Source organism: Tiliqua scincoides, chromosome 1 (assembly GCF_035046505.1).
Source record: "Tiliqua scincoides isolate rTilSci1 chromosome 1, rTilSci1.hap2, whole genome shotgun sequence".
Taxonomy (NCBI): domain Eukaryota; kingdom Metazoa; phylum Chordata; class Lepidosauria; order Squamata; family Scincidae; genus Tiliqua; species Tiliqua scincoides.
This window is the reverse complement of record NC_089821.1, coordinates 285,286,937-285,303,620: the sequence shown is the minus strand read 5'-3', so window position 1 is coordinate 285,303,620 and position 16,684 is coordinate 285,286,937. Positions and strand designations below refer to the sequence as shown.

General features: G+C 47.1%; 1 protein-coding gene across 1 annotated transcript; it reads left to right on the top strand.

The window, feature by feature from the left end:
* Positions 1 to 1,820: 1,820 nt before the first annotated feature.
* On the top strand, positions 1,821 to 16,339 carry ZDHHC22 (zinc finger DHHC-type palmitoyltransferase 22). The gene is made up of 2 exons (XM_066612101.1): positions 1,821 to 2,385; positions 16,074 to 16,339. Exons 1-2 carry the CDS (start codon positions 1,821 to 1,823, stop codon positions 16,337 to 16,339), a joined length of 831 nt encoding a protein of 276 aa, XP_066468198.1.
* Positions 16,340 to 16,684: the final 345 nt, after the last annotated feature.

Sequence of the window (16,684 nt, the reverse complement as noted above, 5' to 3'; positions counted from 1 at the left end):
GCCGCGGAGCTGCTGTCTTCTGCACTGGGAGGCAGGACCAGATTGCTGGAGCTTCTGCAGGTGAGGCAGCCTGGAGGGAGGGGGCTGCAGGTACAGGTGCCTCTTTTCACGCCTCCGCCTCTCTCGCCCTGTGGTGGTGCTGAAGGGACAGCTCCCCTCGGGGCGCCGAAGGGCGGGCAGCTCCCCTCTGGAAGCGAAGGCGGATCCTGCCGGGGCTGGGAAGGGAGGGCTCCCCGCGCAGCCCGGGGTGGCTGGAGGCAGCGGCGCTGCTCGCGGGAGCTCTCTCGGCGCCTTTGCTGTTCACGCGGCCGCTGCTGCAAGAGGCAGCAGCCCGCCTGGGGCTCGGGGGCGCGCAGGGCTGGCCGGCCGAAGGGGCAGCCGCTTCTCTCCAGGTCCAGGCACCCAGGTAAAGGGGGCGGGGGGGGGAGCCGTCAAGACAAGACTTGAAGGCAAGGGGACTTCAAGGTGACTGAGGGGTCCGGGCAGGCAGATCCCGGGGGAAGGGCTGGGCTAGGCTGGGAAGGGGCGACTCCGGCTGGTCTCACCTGAAGTCACCTGCGGGGCGGAGGAAAAGTTCCCAGCTGCTCCCTTGACACTCCGGGGGGGGTCCAGGGCTGCTCCTGCTCCGCTTCCCAGAGCAGACCACACCAGACCAGTTCCCAAGTTTGCATTTCATGATAGATCGGAGGGAGTGGGCTGCTGGAGAACAGACCACGCCGTGTGTAGATCTATTGGAACTCTCTCCATTTAACTATGTGTCATTCACACAGATCTGTTTGGGAAGCCCAAGCCCAGCGCAGACACGCCGTGGCCACGGGGGTGTGCTGGAAGGGGGCAGACGTGTAGGAGCAGCCCCGTGTTTGGGTGTCTGAGCCCCAGCGTTGTGGGGGAGGGCGTCGGAGTGGGTGTTTGGCAGGCAGCTTGATTGTGTTGCTTGTGTTGACGGCACCGCGATTCCAGACAAAGACACAACACCCACACACACACCCACACACGGGGGGGGGGGAGAGAGAGAGATATATGTTCACACACACTACCTAAACACACACATGCACACACACACAGTCACACGCACCACTTAAATACACACACCACCTAAACACACACACAAACACAGATGGTCGGTCATACACACACACTCACACATAGAGGGGAGAGAGAGAGAGAGATGGTCACACACACCACCTAAACACACACACACACACAGATGGTCACACATACACCACCTGAACACAGACAGACAGACACACACACGTACACACACTTCTGTGGCGGGGTTCCTGGCGCGGGCTGGCTGCTGGAGCTGGGCAGCACTTAAGCAGCTGCCTTGTGCATTTCCTGATGATGTGCATGTCAGGACATGGGCCGTGGAGGTAATCTGCAGATCTGTGGCTTTGAAGGCTCAATTAGAGCATTGCTTTCGATCCGTAATGCGGTGGATTAGAGCCGCCACCCCGCCGCTGCCTCCCCTTCTGTCTAATTGATAATCACCACAACCGCCCCAACCAGAAGGAGAGCAGGGACAGCCCCCCCCCCGCGCACATATACTGGGGACTCCTCATGTGAAGAGCCGCAGAGCGCGCCAGGCTCCCGCAGCCAGCCCCGAGGCTCTGCCGGCAGGATCGGAGCTTCCTGCCTCCCCTCGCAGCTGGTCTGCTGGCACTGCCGAGCTGGAAGGTGGGGCGGGGGCTGCGCGAGAGGGGCCGGGGAGGAGGGAGCGTGTGAGTGGAGGGCTTCCAGGGGCGGGGTGTGTGCAGTGACTGGAGCCAGCCGCTCACAGCCCTCTCTTCTCGCTCTCTCCCGCAGGAATGTAACCCACCATGCTAGTCCTCAGGTTCCTCAATGTTGTTGCTCCAGCCTACTTCCTGTGCATCTCCTTAGTGACCTTCGTCCTCCAGCTCTTCCTCTTCATCCCCAGCATGTTCCAAGACCCTTCCACCACCCCGCTCTTCTCCTCCGCTCTTCTGCACGGGGCCCTCTTCTTCTTCCTTTCCGCTAACGCGCTGGGCAACTACATCCTTGTGATCCAGAACTCACCGGAGGACCTGGGCAAGGCTCTGAACTTGGGCAGAGGTGCTGAGGTGGGGGCAGGTGGGCCGGATGGAAGCCGGGCCCCCCCTGGCGCAGCCTCGCCCGGCACCCACTTCTGCAGACTGTGTGCCAGAGTCACCCAAAGGCATGACCACCACTGTTTCTTCACGGGGAACTGCATTGGGGGCAGGAACATGAGAAACTTCATTATGTTTTGCCTGTATACCTCCTTGGCTTGCCTTGATTCCCTAGTGGCAGGGGTGGCTTACATTTCAGCAGTGCTCTCCACCTCCTTTGCCAACCCACTGGCTTTCCTTACTCTCCTTCCTCACTCCATCAGCCAGTTCTTCTCAGGTAAGTATCATCTCTGTAATGAAAGGAGTCCAGTGCTTGAATTTTGGGCAGGGGTAGGAGGGGGTCTTAAGGAATCAGGCCTGAAAGTCTGAAGCAGGAGTCTCCAAACCCCAGCCCGGGGGCCAGATGCGGCCCACAGCGAGACACTATCTGGCCCTTGGTCAGCCTCTGATCCCCTGAGAGCCTCTGGATCAGTTGACCAAGTACAACCGGTGCTTATAGGGTGGGGGAATGGGGGCCCTTTTATGTGTGTGCTCTATTTCTTAGGCTGTGTTGATGCTTAGAGAAATCCTGGACATTTGAGCCCATTCATTCATTCATGTAAGTTCCATCTCTAATGTATTTATTTAAATTGTATATATATTTTTTGGCCCTTGACACTGTGCCAGAAATTTGATGTGGTCCTTCGGCCAAAAAGTTTAGAGATCCCTGGTCTTAAGGATCAGGCCTTACCCCCTGATCTCCCACAAAGTTAAGCAAATCATGGTCCTCCCATAGCCATCCAAAAAAAGTATATCGGGGGCTAGCACAAGGGATGATAGGGTTGGATTCTTCTGGTCCAACTATAATTTGAGCATTGAGATGTATCAGTTTGCATTCTTCCTTCTGCCTGCCTTTCCTCCCAACCCCCCAACCCCAAATTAAGTTTTATTTTGGAACATGGGAAGTCAGGCCATTGGTCCACCTAGCTCAATATTGTTATTGATGGACAATGGATCTCCAGGGTTTCAAACAGCCATTCTTGGCTGCCCTCCCTTGAAGATGCTGGGAACTGAACTTGGAACTTTCTGCATGCAAAGTAGATCCTGTACTGCTAAGTGCAAGTCCCTTCCCATTAATACTTCATCAGCCAGTATCTCTAAGGGTGGGTAACAGAGAGCTCTGTGCAAAGATATGAGCTCCTATGTTTTTCACTGAGACTTTACCTGAACTGCCAGGTCTGTTTCCTGTTTTGACTGAGCCCTCTCCAACCAGGGTGCTGAGAAAAGGCCATCTTGAAATGGGGGTTAGGACCTACTCTGAGTTGCAGAGAAAGTTGGCAATTTATAATTTATTAGCTTCTAAAAAAAGCACCCAGCCGTTCCCTAGGGTGAGGCAATGAGAACTAGCCCTCGGCTGTTGTCTGTGTGAAAGGTTTACTGCACATCAAAGATGGTGGAGGAGTTTTGTGATTGTAGTAGGCTACAGTGAGGTTGACAAAATACGTTAGGGAGCAGGTGTGTTCCTTATAGGAAGATTTTCACACTGACACTCTTAGCCATCAAGTATATATATTGGCAACCTTCAGTCTCGAAAGACTATGGTATCGCGCTCTGAAAGGTGGTTCTGGCACAGCGTCTAGTGTGGCTGAAAAGGCCAATCCGGGAGTGACAATCCCTTCCACACCGGGAGCAAGTGCAGTCTGTCCCTGGTCTGTCTCCCTGGCTATGGGCCTTCCTTCTTTGCCTCTTAGCCTCAGACTGTTGGCAAAGTGTCTCTTCAAACTGGGAAAGGCCATGCTGCACAGCCTGCCTCCAAGCGGGCCGCTCAGAGGCCAGGGTTTCCCACTTGTTGAGGTCCATCCCTAAGGCCTTCAGATCCCTCTTGCAGATGTCCTTGTATCGCAGCTGTGGTCTACCTGTAGGGCGCTTTCCTTGCACGAGTTCTCCATAGAGGAGATCCTTTGGGATCCGGCCATCATCCATTCTCACGACATGACCAAGCCAACGCAGGCGTCTCTGTTTCAGCAGTGAATACATGCTAGGGATTCCAGCACGTTCCAGGTCTGTGTTGTTTGGAACTTTGTCCTGCCAGGTGATGCCAGGTGATGCCATCAAGTACAGGTATGCCAAATTCAGAATTGCCTATATAGTGTCTATTAATACTGGAAAGCAATAATTTTGAACTTCAGGTGGTACATCCAAAGCATGCAAGTCCCTGGTGGCCAAGTTTGAAAGAAGTTCAGATGCTAAACTTTTTGGCCAAATGATATTGGCCTTGTTATTAAGTTGTTTTTCCTTCCATACATCCTGCTATTCATCTCACCACACAGCTCTGCCTGCACCCAGTTTCTGGTATCTTCTCACAGGTCTCTGGGATTGCTCTCTCTGTATCAAAACTCAAGAATGAAACAAAAGATTGTCAAAATGAGGGATGCCCCATCTCTCTCTCTCTCTCTCTCTCTCACACTCACTCACTCACTCACTCACTCACTCACTCACACACACACACACACACACACACACACACACACACACACATGCGCACAAATATATTTCAGCTCTGAAAGTGATAGGATAAAACAAGATTTTTCTCACCCAACAGGCTTGCTTGCTCTCTGAATATATTGTGTTTCCTTAGTTTATTGACTAAAAGGCTTACAAGGAAGCTTTAATACTCTTCACTGCTGCTAGCCCTGTATATCCAAGGAAGGATTGGGAAAAGGTCACGCACATTTTATTGGCTTCTAGATTATCTATAGGCTTGTTGACTCTTGGCTCTTTTCATGAAGATCCTTGATTGCTTATAATCCTTGATTGCGGAAGATCTAGTCTGGTCTTTAGGTAACAGGAGGAATTTTTTGGGCTGATATCAATTTACGGACATCTGTTTACTCAGACAGCTATGGAAAAACAGCCTCACATAATATTATATTTAGACTATTCTTCCACAAATAGAGTGTTTTGTTTTTAAATGTCAGACTAATTTCTTAAGCTAACAGTCTGCCAAGTTCATGCTGGTGGATGGACTCTGTTCAGCAATAGGTTACATTGGCGCATTTCTTAGCCTACCTGAACTGATTAGTTATGACCAGAAGAGTTGTGATATTAGTAGCCTAGAGCGGATTTCAAAGACAGACTCCGAACCCAAACATCACCATCATGATTCAGCGTTTCTGCCCCAATCAGGTTTACAGTGAAGGCTTTATAATCATGAGATCACCTCAAGTCCATCTGGAAGAAAAGTAAATTTGGTGTTTAAAGTGTGGGTGAAATGAGAAGCTTCCCTTGTACCCAGCTTTTGCAAACTTTGTTCAGAATGAATCATCAGAATAAAAAATTCAGCTGTCTATTTGCTTACCTCAAGGAAAAGATTAAGAAATAGTGTGTTTTTTTAAGTCAGTGGCTTAGAGGAGATTTATACGTGGAAAAGGAAAGGAAGGGAATCAGCTTTTACCTGTTGGAGTAGGCTAGAAACATGACCCCAAATGGAGCTTGTAGTCTTTTCTGGAAAAATGTCTGTGCACATCTCCCACCAAATCCTGAGCACTGAATGGGGAGAGAGCAGGCTTTCAATTAATATATGTCTTGACTCCCTAGCTGCTATTTCAAATCCATCTCCCAGTGCAGAAATTAGATATGCTGATTTCTCGCTTTCCAAAGGAGTCTGATCTGTCTTTTCCCCTTTAATGTTCATGGTGCCTGGTGAAACTAATTGGAACTGACAAGGATGGAAGGATGACACTGCATTTAGAAAGTAATGTTGAATGGATCCCCTTAATGTCTTTTTCAAGTTTACAGGAGTATCTTGGAAGAACCAGTAGCTATAGTCTCCTCATATTATTACAGGCTCCATGGAATTTTTTTACCATGAGATGTGGCCAGAGATATTCTCTCTCTCTCTCTCTCTCTCTCTCTCTCTCTCTCTCATTACATTAGATCTCAGGGGTCACTCAAGTAAACTGAGGTGTATAGATTTGGGTCAGATAAAGATAAAAGGATGTACTTTTTCAGACAATGGAATTGGCTGCCACCAGATGTGATGTCCATACTTTTTAAAATGGTACTTTAAAAAGGAAATAGACAAATGGAGGATGCCTTTATCACTGGCTAGCCATGATAAATGGGACCTCCATCTTCCAATGCAACATATCTCTGACCAGGTGTAGAGAATGTACAGAAGAGGAAGGTTGTGCCTTCATGTCCTGCTTATGGGCTTCCTAGAGGCATCTGATTGGTCAGTGCTAGAAACAGGACGCTACTTTAGATGGATCCTTATTTTCATCTATCAGGATTCTTCTTATGCTATTGTTCTTTTACAGCCAAATCTTTGGGGTGTAGTTCTGAAGATGTCACTATGTTTATAGCTTTTATAGGTAAGTGATGATGGGAACTGGAAGATACCTTGAGAGTCAGTGTGATATAGTGACTATTAGACTCCTGGATTCAAATCCCAACTCAATTGTAAAGCTCTCTGGATAATCCAAGTTGTGGCAAAAATAACTCCACCAGATATGCCACCTGAACTCCTCTGAGGAAGGGAAGAATGATGATGATGATGACAACAATAAAGACCTCTAGAAAGAAGAAAAAAATCCCCAACCTCTCTAGCATTCCCTGCTGAGCAGAGAGTGGGTGGAACTGGTTGCAAGTGGTTTAGTATTATTCCCTCCATTGACTCTTTTAAAGATAGGCTTAGATGAGAATAACTCTGACCTTTCCCACTAACATCCTCTTGGCAATATCGTCTTCAGATTGAAACAGTAACATTTTAAAAAGGGGTCTTTAGAAACCCTGAAGGAATTATTTATGCTGCATTTGGTACTTATACAACTACCATGATCAACATCACAGAAAACTCTTTAAATGGCATCAAATCCTGTATAGTGGAAGCCCCATTATCTCCTTCTGCTTGAACCAAATCTCTGGAACAATTTGAGATTTGCATGTTTTCTCTGAAGCTCCATAGCAATGGAACTTTGGAGAGCAAGGGAAGGAGAAGGGACCCAGGAAACTATAGGCCAGTCAGCCTAATGTCTATTCCAGGTAAGGTGGTGGAATGCCTCATCAGAGACAGAATCTCAAAATACATAGATGAACAGGCCTTGCTGAGGGAGAATCAGCATGGCTTCTATAAGGGTAAGTCTTGCCTCACAAACCTTTTAGAATTCTCTGAAAGGGTCAACAGGCATGTGGATGCGGGAGAACCCGTGGACATTATATATATGGATGTTCAGAAGGCATTTGACACGGTCCCTCACCAAAGGCTACTGAAAAAACTCCACAGTCAGGGAATGAGAGGGCAGGTCCTCTCATGGATTGGGAATTGGTCAGGAAAGAGAGAGTGGGTGTCAATGGACAATTTTCACAATTGACAGAGGGGAAAAGCGGTGTGCACAAGGATTTGTCCTGAGACCAGTGCTTTTCAACCTGTTCATAAATGACCTGGAGACAGGGTTGAGCAGTGAGGTGGCTAAGTTTGCAGATGACACCAAGCTTTTCTGAGTGGTGAAGACCAGAAGCAATTGTGAGGAGCTCCAGAAGGATCTCTCCAAACTGGCAGAATGGGCAGCAAAATGGCAGATGCATTTCAATGTATGTAAGTGTAAAATAATGCACTAATTGGGGCAAAAAATCAGAACTTCACATATAGGCTGATGGGTTCTGAGCTGTCTGTGACAGATCAGGAGAGGGATCTTGGGGGGGGGGTGGACAGCTCGATGAAAGTGTCAACCCAATGTGCGTCTGTAGTAAAGAAGGCCAATTCAATGCTTGGGATCATTAGAAAAGGTATTGAGAACAAAACAGCTAATGTTATAATGCCGCTGTACAAATTGATGGTAAGGCCACACCTAGAGTATTGTGTCCAGTTCTGGTCACCACAGCTAAAAAAGGACATAGTGGAAATGCAAAAGCTGCAAAAGAGAGCGACTAAAATGATTACTGGGCTGGGGCACCTTCCTTATGAGGAAAGGCTATGGCGTTTGGGCCTCTTCAGCCTAGAAAAGAGGCGCCTGAGGGGGGACATGATTGAGACATACAAAATTATATAGGGGATGGACAGAGTGGATAGAGAGATGCTCTTTACACTCTCACACAACACCAGATCCAGGGAACATCCACAAAAGTTGAGTGTTGGGAGAGTTAGGACAGACAGAAGAAAATATTACTTTACTCAGCATGTGGTTGGTCTGTGGAACTCCTTGCCACAGGATGTGGTGATGGCATCTAGCCTAGATTCCTTTAAAAGGGAATTGGACAAGTTTCTGGAGGAAAAATCCATTACAAATAATAATAATAATAATAATAATGACTTTATTTTTACCCCGCCTTTCTCCCCGAAGGGACTCAAGGCGGCATAATGGGTATGTGCAACCTCCTGATTTTCGAAATGGGCCAGTTGGAATGCCAGATGCAAGGGAGGGCATCAGGAAGCAGGTCTCTTGCTGTCTTGTGTGCTCCCTGGGGCATTTGGTGGGCTGCTGTGAGATACAGGAAGCAGGACTAGATGGGCCTACGGCCTGATCCAGCGGGGCTGTTCTTGTGTTCTTAACTTCATGAAAATGCATTCCTACAGATCACAATGCCTCATCATCTGGTTGCTTGGGATCCTTCTTGGGCTCCTTTTGCACCAGTTCTTTGCATCACTGAAGTGGTATCTATTATAGAGGTGCAAAGCACAAGCATTCATGTCAGATTCCGCTCCATTGCTTCATTTGGTGGCCTTATTGGTTTGGTTGGCTCATTTCAACCATTTCAACTCCATGACCGATGTGGATTCCTTTTTTGAACCATTTCCCATTGATTTCAGTTGATGAAATGCAATTCACTGTAACTTTTAAAAGTTATCTTTCAGAACTAGATGAATTTTCAGAGATGGAACCAGTCCCATAAGGCAACAAAGCCAGCTAAATTTCACCCAAACAGGTGCTTGTATTTTCATTTTAGGAGCAACTGAAATTTGATCATTTTAAAAGGTGTGGCCAATTTGCATAAAACTGGCAGAGTTGTAGCAGAAAATGTTTAAGTGCAGGAGCTTGTGATGACCCCCCCATAGCCAAGTCCCCTTTAGCCACACACCATTAAGATCATAACAACAACCAAAAAAGATTAACTTTGAATTTCTTCATTAGAGTGTTTTCTTCTCCTGCCATCTACGTCTTTTTCAAAAATGTATATACTTCATTTTAAGGAACAGTTTGTTTCATCCCAAACTCTTGGAGTGGGTTGCTATTTTTAAAAATGCATAAAAATTGAAAAAATGGGCTGCAGGCTCCAATCCTATGCATACTTATCTGGAGTTAGTCCCATTGAATTTAGTAGGGTTTACTTCTGAATAGAAATGCATAGGATTGCAGTGCTAATATAGTATGAGCCCCAGATTGTCTCTCAGATAGCCCTTCAGAAAGGAGATGGCCTAAATACTAACTTATGATCAGGGGCAGCTCATCCGTGAGACTAGGAGATATGGGTTGAAGTGGTGGAAGATTGCAGGGTGGGGGTAGGGGACCAGTGGATTTGGGGTGCACTTTACCCCCAAGTCTGTCACTGTCTGCCTCCAGCCCTTACTTACTCCTGGCATGGTTTCTTAAAACACGGACATACTGGCTTTTACAGGGACAGTGTGAATGAAGGCGCTCCTTCATTTGTACAGTCCCTTTAAATCCAACTGGAACTTGGATTTACATCTGAAGACACCACATCAGGAGCAAGGTAAGGGTCCCCCCCCCCCCATTTTGTGCAGATAGAAGCAGCAGACCTGGGGTGGCATTGGACAGCATTCTGGGTTGTGTCAGCCGTAATTATGACCATAGGCAAATTTACCTCTTGCTGAGTCTGATGCTTCTGGCTAAGATCTTTTGAAGAATGTTTCAAAAGCACCTCCAGAACACTCCAGTTGATGACATCACCCCTGCTGCTGAGGGAGAAGTTCCAGAGCTCTACTTCCTCCTCCCCACTCCCCCTTGACTACATCCCTGCTCACAGAGATGTAGAGTCACCCCTAGGTAGGACCCCTGCTTTCCTACCAAAAGATAGGTGCAGGGATTCAGGCGTTTTCCACAAAAATACTGTTAGACTACAGGTAGACCACAGCTGCAATACAAGGACATCTGCAAGAGGGATCTGAAGGCCTTAGGAGTGGACCTCAACAGGTGGGAAACCCTGGCCTCTGAGCGGCCCGCTTGGAGGCAGGCTGTGCAGCATGGCCTTTCCCAGTCTGAAGAGACAGTCTGAGGCTAAGAGGCAAAGAAGGAAGGCCCATAGCCAGGGAGACAGACCAGGGACAGACTGCACTTGCTCCCGTGGAAGTGTGTGGTGTGGAAGGGATTGTCACTCCCGAATTGGCCTTTTCAGCCACACTAGATGCTGTTCCAGAACCACCATTCAGAGTGTGATACCATAGTCTTTCGAGACTGAAGGTTGCCAACAACAGTTAGAGATAACTACTTTACATTGTGCCTTGTTTGCACCAATGGCACAGGTAACACAGGCTGACCCTGCAACGGTGCCTTGAAAAATGTTAGAAAGATAAAGGTGGGCTACAAACCATTTAAATAAATAAATACATGTAAAACACCTGTGTATTGTAGTTCTAAGTGCTGAGTTAAGACTCGAATAGGCACAGAGGTGGGGAAGATTGGGTCCTGGGAACAAGTTAGCAGAGAAAAATGTAAATGAATCACTTCCACAAGAAACAAGGCAAGTTTGATGGGGAGAAATGGATAAATTACCAAAATGGTTTTTGGTTCTGGTTCAAAGAAAGCAAGAGCCAAACTAGATGGGGTGGAGCCAGCCATGTGTGTGTGTGTGTGTGCCTCATTTGCATATAAAGGAGGACATGGGGTGGATGTTGCATTTTTATAATAAAAGTATGAGCGGGGAAGGGGCATTCAACCTTCCTCTTCCATGCCTTGTCATCCCATCCATGAAACTATCTGAGCCAGACTGGGGAGATGAGTGCTCAAAGCTAAAAGGTATGGTGAGGTCAGGGGCCTCCTCTCGTAATTCTTGTTGTAAAAATTAGACCCTGCCTTTTTACATGAATGGGACAATCTAGTGAATAAACAATTGTGGCTGCCTGCCTCCATACATGAACAAAACAGCTACCAGTGCAAGATGGGATTGAGGGAGAATTTAGTCTCAATAGTAAAACTGGAGCAATCAGACCCTCAGCTAATTCAGGTTGCCAGTGACCCCATGAAATAGTGCGGTAAGCAGAGGGAGTAAAGAAGCTCTTCATATGATCCCAGGGATGTCACTTCAATATCGATTGAAACAGATCCTCTATACTGCATCCAGAAGCAAACGGGAAACCAACACAATCTGTAGGGAAGAGAGCCCTACTCATAATTAATGTTCTTCCAGAATTGAGGCATTAAATGCTCTTTAATAGCTTAGGAATTAATGCTATTTGATATGTTAGCTAGGGGACACCCAGACTGAATGCAATCCAGCAACCCGGCCTGAAGTTTCCAAAGTGACCATCATTATTTATTTACAAATCTCTTATAAAATGCAGAGACAAACAGTATATATAATGAACAGTTCTGTTCTTCTAGCTCAGTGTTTTTCAACAGTGGTATTCATATTACTGGTAGTACTTGAGGTGGTGTCTAGTGATGCATGTGGGACCCCCAAACCCCTGCTGCCTGGCAGTGAGACCAGCAATGCAACATGACAAGCAGTGGTAAGATGCTCAGCTTAGTGGGTAGAGCTCCACCATGTGCTTTTTGCACGCTTGAAAAAGCACTCCTGTCTGCCCTGAACCTCTTGCCAGTGTTTGTTGCACTGCATCTGGCTTCCCAGGCCAGAAATAACTGGTGGATAACATCATCACCAGTTATTTCTGGTGCTACTTGCAATAGATGGACCATGCAAAGTGGTACAGCAAGGGTCAAACATTGAGAACCACTGTTCTAGCTGATGTGGCACACTTGAAGTCTAGGAGCACCTTCTTGAAGCCAAATAAGGATGAACCAGTGTCCACAGGCCACTGGGAGTTCCATGGAAGCTGCTAAGAGTTTTCTGGGACTAAGACCTATTGAACACAATGGGACTTCCTATGGTGTTGACATGCATAGGCTTGTGCAATAGGTCGATATTGTACCTCTTCGACTGCTGTGATATCATGTTTTTACTGGTGCTAGTTGAATGGGACTACCTCATAGCCTTTGAAAATGCCATACTCAGGGCTGTAAGTTGCCTTAATACTTTCTCCCTTTCTCCAACTCCCACAACATTGTCCCTAGAACTCCTGAGCCAATCCTGCACACCCACCCCAAGAAGAAGAAGAAAAGGGACAGAATCATCCCTGTGGCTACCCCTTCTTCAGTTCCACTGCCACAAACTCTCACTGGAGGCTGCTACTTACCCACCCACTTCTGTATTTTGAACAAGAGTAGGAGAGCAGGGCAGAGCAAGGAAGCCAGGAGAAGCCCCACTGCTGCTTTCCTCGGCTTCCTTGTTCTGGTCTCACTCTGCTGCTCTGTTTCAAAATGAAGAGTGGCGGAGCAAGGAGAAGGAGGCATGGGGAGGTGAGGCCACGGCAGAGGTAGTTTTTGAGTACAAGGTGCTGCCTGTACCCACCTGCCACTTGAAGCAGAATCTTTACCTTCTCAGGGATGGGAGGGACAGCCCCTGAATGTGTTGTTCCCCACCTCCAGCAACAGTTGGGAGACTGAGGTTCCTCAAATCTTTCCCTGCCAATTACTTTTTTTGCCCTTTCTTTTCCATATTTATCAGGGATGCCCATCTTTAAAAAATTAATCTGATGCATGACATGTCTGCCTATTCCTTCCTCGCTAATGGGAGCGTGCTTCAACTTCATCCTGCCTTTCTTTTTTGCACATAGCCACCTAGATGACAATCTCTCACCAAAAGGCACCTTCTCAAGGTCCTCCCTCCCCTTTCCCAGGTTTGCACCCCTGCTGTGCAAAATTGACAGCGTATAAAAGGGGTGCACAATTTGCAATGTGCAATCTGGGCACATTTTTTAAAATTCATCCTCCAAGTGGAAAGAAGAACTCTGATTATGTGAGAAGGAAGCCTGTGTATTCAGTAAACAGGGTCCCAGTATATAAACCTCAAGGAGCAGGCTTCATGGGACACACAGACTTGTACAGCCAGAGTAGGCTGCAATGTTCCTGTTATTTTGTCCAGGGTGCCAACAGTTCAATGCTACTTGTGCCAAAATGTCTCCAGACCCAACCTTGGCCGTATCCTCTGGCCCACATGCTTCTGTGATAGAATTAATAGCTCAACCTCAAACTGTCAGAATCTGGCATCTCTGAGAGCACAGTTGAGTCCCAAAGAGAGGAATGCTCAATGATATTGGAAGCTAGCCTCCGGCCTTCTTATGGTTTCCAGTGGGGCAGAGGTCATTTTCCCATATTATTCAATGACACATCCCTCTGTGTTGGTGAAACTATTGCACATCCCTGCCCTTGAATGTAACAATCCTGGGCTTGGTTATATTCTAAAATATTTTCCTTACTGGCCTGATCATCAACTGTTAATCATGTTATAACTACTCTAGAGAACAATTCCATTTTAACTTTGTTGCCTGTCATTCGCATTTATTGCATGAATTGTAAGAGGGAAATGCGGGAGGGGAGAACTCATCTGGTATACAGTATTTAATTCTGCACCATTCTCCTCTTCTAGTGCTTTATTGGCCTAATTGGAAAGCAGAGCTTTTGCATATATCCCATTTTACCTTTTCTTGTCCTGTACTGAGCAAAAACTAATACAGGTCCAGCCTTGTTATACTTGGATTTTTTATACACGGATTTGACTCAACACAAATGGCCCCTGCAAATGAGAAGGGATGTGCTGATCCTTGGAGAAGGAGAAAAATGCATCCCTTTAAAATCAGTTTAAAAAACTGAACAGTCCTTTAACAATAGCCTCCTTAATGAGAGAGAGAGAGAGAGGGGGCAGCTGGCTGACAATTCATCAATCCTCTCTCCAGCAGACCCCTCCCTTCCCCCTGTGCAAGTGAAAGAAAGGTCATCATTTTGCATTGGTGAAGGGAGGGGCTGAGTGAAGCGCCTCTGTAAGGGCTTGGAGGAGGTCTGATAGATGGATTGTCTTCTTAATGACTCTTATCTTACATCACAAAGGTCAGCAAGGCTGTTTTTAAATCACAGGAGCAAAGGAAATTTGTTTTTTAAATTGATTTGCTATAGTTTGTTTTTTGCCATCCACCTGAGTGCTTGGAACAGAACTCATGGGAATAATGAGGTTCAAGCTTAAGCTGTCTACATTAGCATTAACCCAATCTCTTCCAAGCAGTAGCAAGAGATAAGTCACTGACAGTCCAATCCTATTCCCTGCCATTGCATAACATGCAGCCACCCCAATGGAGGGCATGCTTCATGCTATGGGGTAATCAGACAGACAACAAGAGGTAAGTAAAAATATTTTTTGCTAACTCCTGGTAGGCTGCCTAAATAGCCTACAGCAGTGTTTCTCAAACTGTTAGTCAGGACCCACCAGGTGAGTCATGAGCCAGTTTCAGGTGGGTCCCCATTCATTTCAATATTTTATTTTTAAGATATTAGACTTGATGCTACCATGGTATGTGACTGCATTTGGGGAAATGTTATAGATCGGTACTTTTAACACACTACTATGTATATTCTTTTAACGATGACAGTAAATGGGACTTACTCCTAAGCGTGGGTAGGATTGCTAAAAAATTTCCTGCTTGATTATATCACTTCCGGTCATGACATCACTTCTGGTGGGTCCCGACAGATTCTCATTCTAAAAAGCCGGTTCCAGTGCTAAATATGTGAGAACCACTGGCCTACAGGTCTCCTTGGACACAAGTCAGGGCCCAATCCTATCTAACTTTCCAGCTCCAGTGTAGCAACAGTGCAGCCCCATAGTAAGGGTACAAATGTTCCCATACCTTAAGAAGGCCCCAGCTACCCCTCCACCACAGGATGCAGCACACAACCCTTTGACACAACTGCACCAGCACTGGAAAATTGGATAGGATTGGGCCCTCAGTTACGTAGCTGGTGCATGTTTAAGGGGAGGAAGGGGGCACGTTGTAAAATGGGGGTAGGATTCAGTGTGCACCTTTGCTACTGAGATCCTTCCCCTCTAGGTCACACCCTGTCCTTTGCCCTCCTCACCCTGAACCTCCCCAGAACCTCTTCCTCCCTACCCATGGCTTGACCCCTCTGCCACCTTCTGGTGCAGCCCTTATGGGCCGTTGGTGCGTGCAGGGTACCACCAACTGCTTCCACCGATGGCCCCCTTGCACTTGGCAGTAGCATGCTGTTCATGGCAGTGTCTCACTGTTTACAGCTGTGAGCATGAGTTACACTGTCATACACAGATGATAGGATTGAAAGATAAGTCAAAGTCTATCTGGAGAAATTTGTAACCTTAATTGTAACTAGAGGATTCCTATAAACTACTCCATAGAAATGTCAGAAATTGAATGTTCAGACAGTTCTAATTTCAAGGATTAGGAGGACCATCTTAGCACTGTAGATTCCTGCCCGTGCAATCCTAGGCATATCTATGCAGAAGGAAGCCCCACTGCCTTCAATGGGACTTTCTCCCAGTTAAGTGCATACAGGTGTGCAACCCGAAGCAGTGCCGCAGATGTGTGGGCACTTCAGATCATGTTAGTCGGACCATGATTGCTGGTCCATGAGGGGCATAGATGTGGGGTGTGGAGACTGCAAAACCGGCTTCTCACAGTGAGTCTGGAAGGAGAATGAACCTGCCACTCCTCAAGACCCTCTCCATGCTCCTGGCTGTGTACTAAAACAGCCATCCAGGAATGTGGCAAGCTGACCTTTGGGTGTGTTCAAAATGTAATGTGTGCCTACTGTAAGGTGTCCTTTATGTTCAAGAATCTACAGCCTGATAATTGAGTATCCAGCTGGGGATGGAACATTTGTGTGAGTGAATTTATAAACCACTTTTCTCCTCTCAACCCCACCCCCCCTTGCTGTGGTTCTGCAGGAGCTCTCCTTAGTTCAGAAATGTTCGTCATCCTCATGCTATACCTCTGGCTGGGAATTGGACTTGCTTGCGCTGGCTTTTGCTGTCACCAAATGCTGCTGATTCTGCGAGGGCAAACACGATACCAGGTGCGGAAAGGGATGGCGACGCGAGCCCGGCCCTGGAAGAAGAACCTGCAGGATGTCTTTGGGAAGAGGTGGCTGCTTGGACTTCTCATTCCCATGCTCAATGTTGGAACTGACTATCACAGGCAGAAGGAGAAGTGACACCTCCCGACACACACATATGTGAGCACCTGGGTATGCTGTAACGAGATGCAGCATTTGGGGTGCTTGTACCTTTTCCATCTCTCAGCCTTGCAGCCTAGGATGGAAGGCAAACCAGCAAGCTAGCTGGGCTATAATGCTGTGTTGTAGAGCCAAACGGCAAATTATGGTAAATGTGTAATGTGCCTGGTGGGTTTTAAATTTAATTTTCTTTCTTTTCTTTTTTTTTATAAATAGCACATGAGGAGCTGTAAAATGTGCAAAAACCATGGCAGGGGGTCAGGGGGCTTCAGTACTTTGCCCCTGCTGCAGCTCTGATCTCAGTTGTGGAGCCCTCTCCCTGCT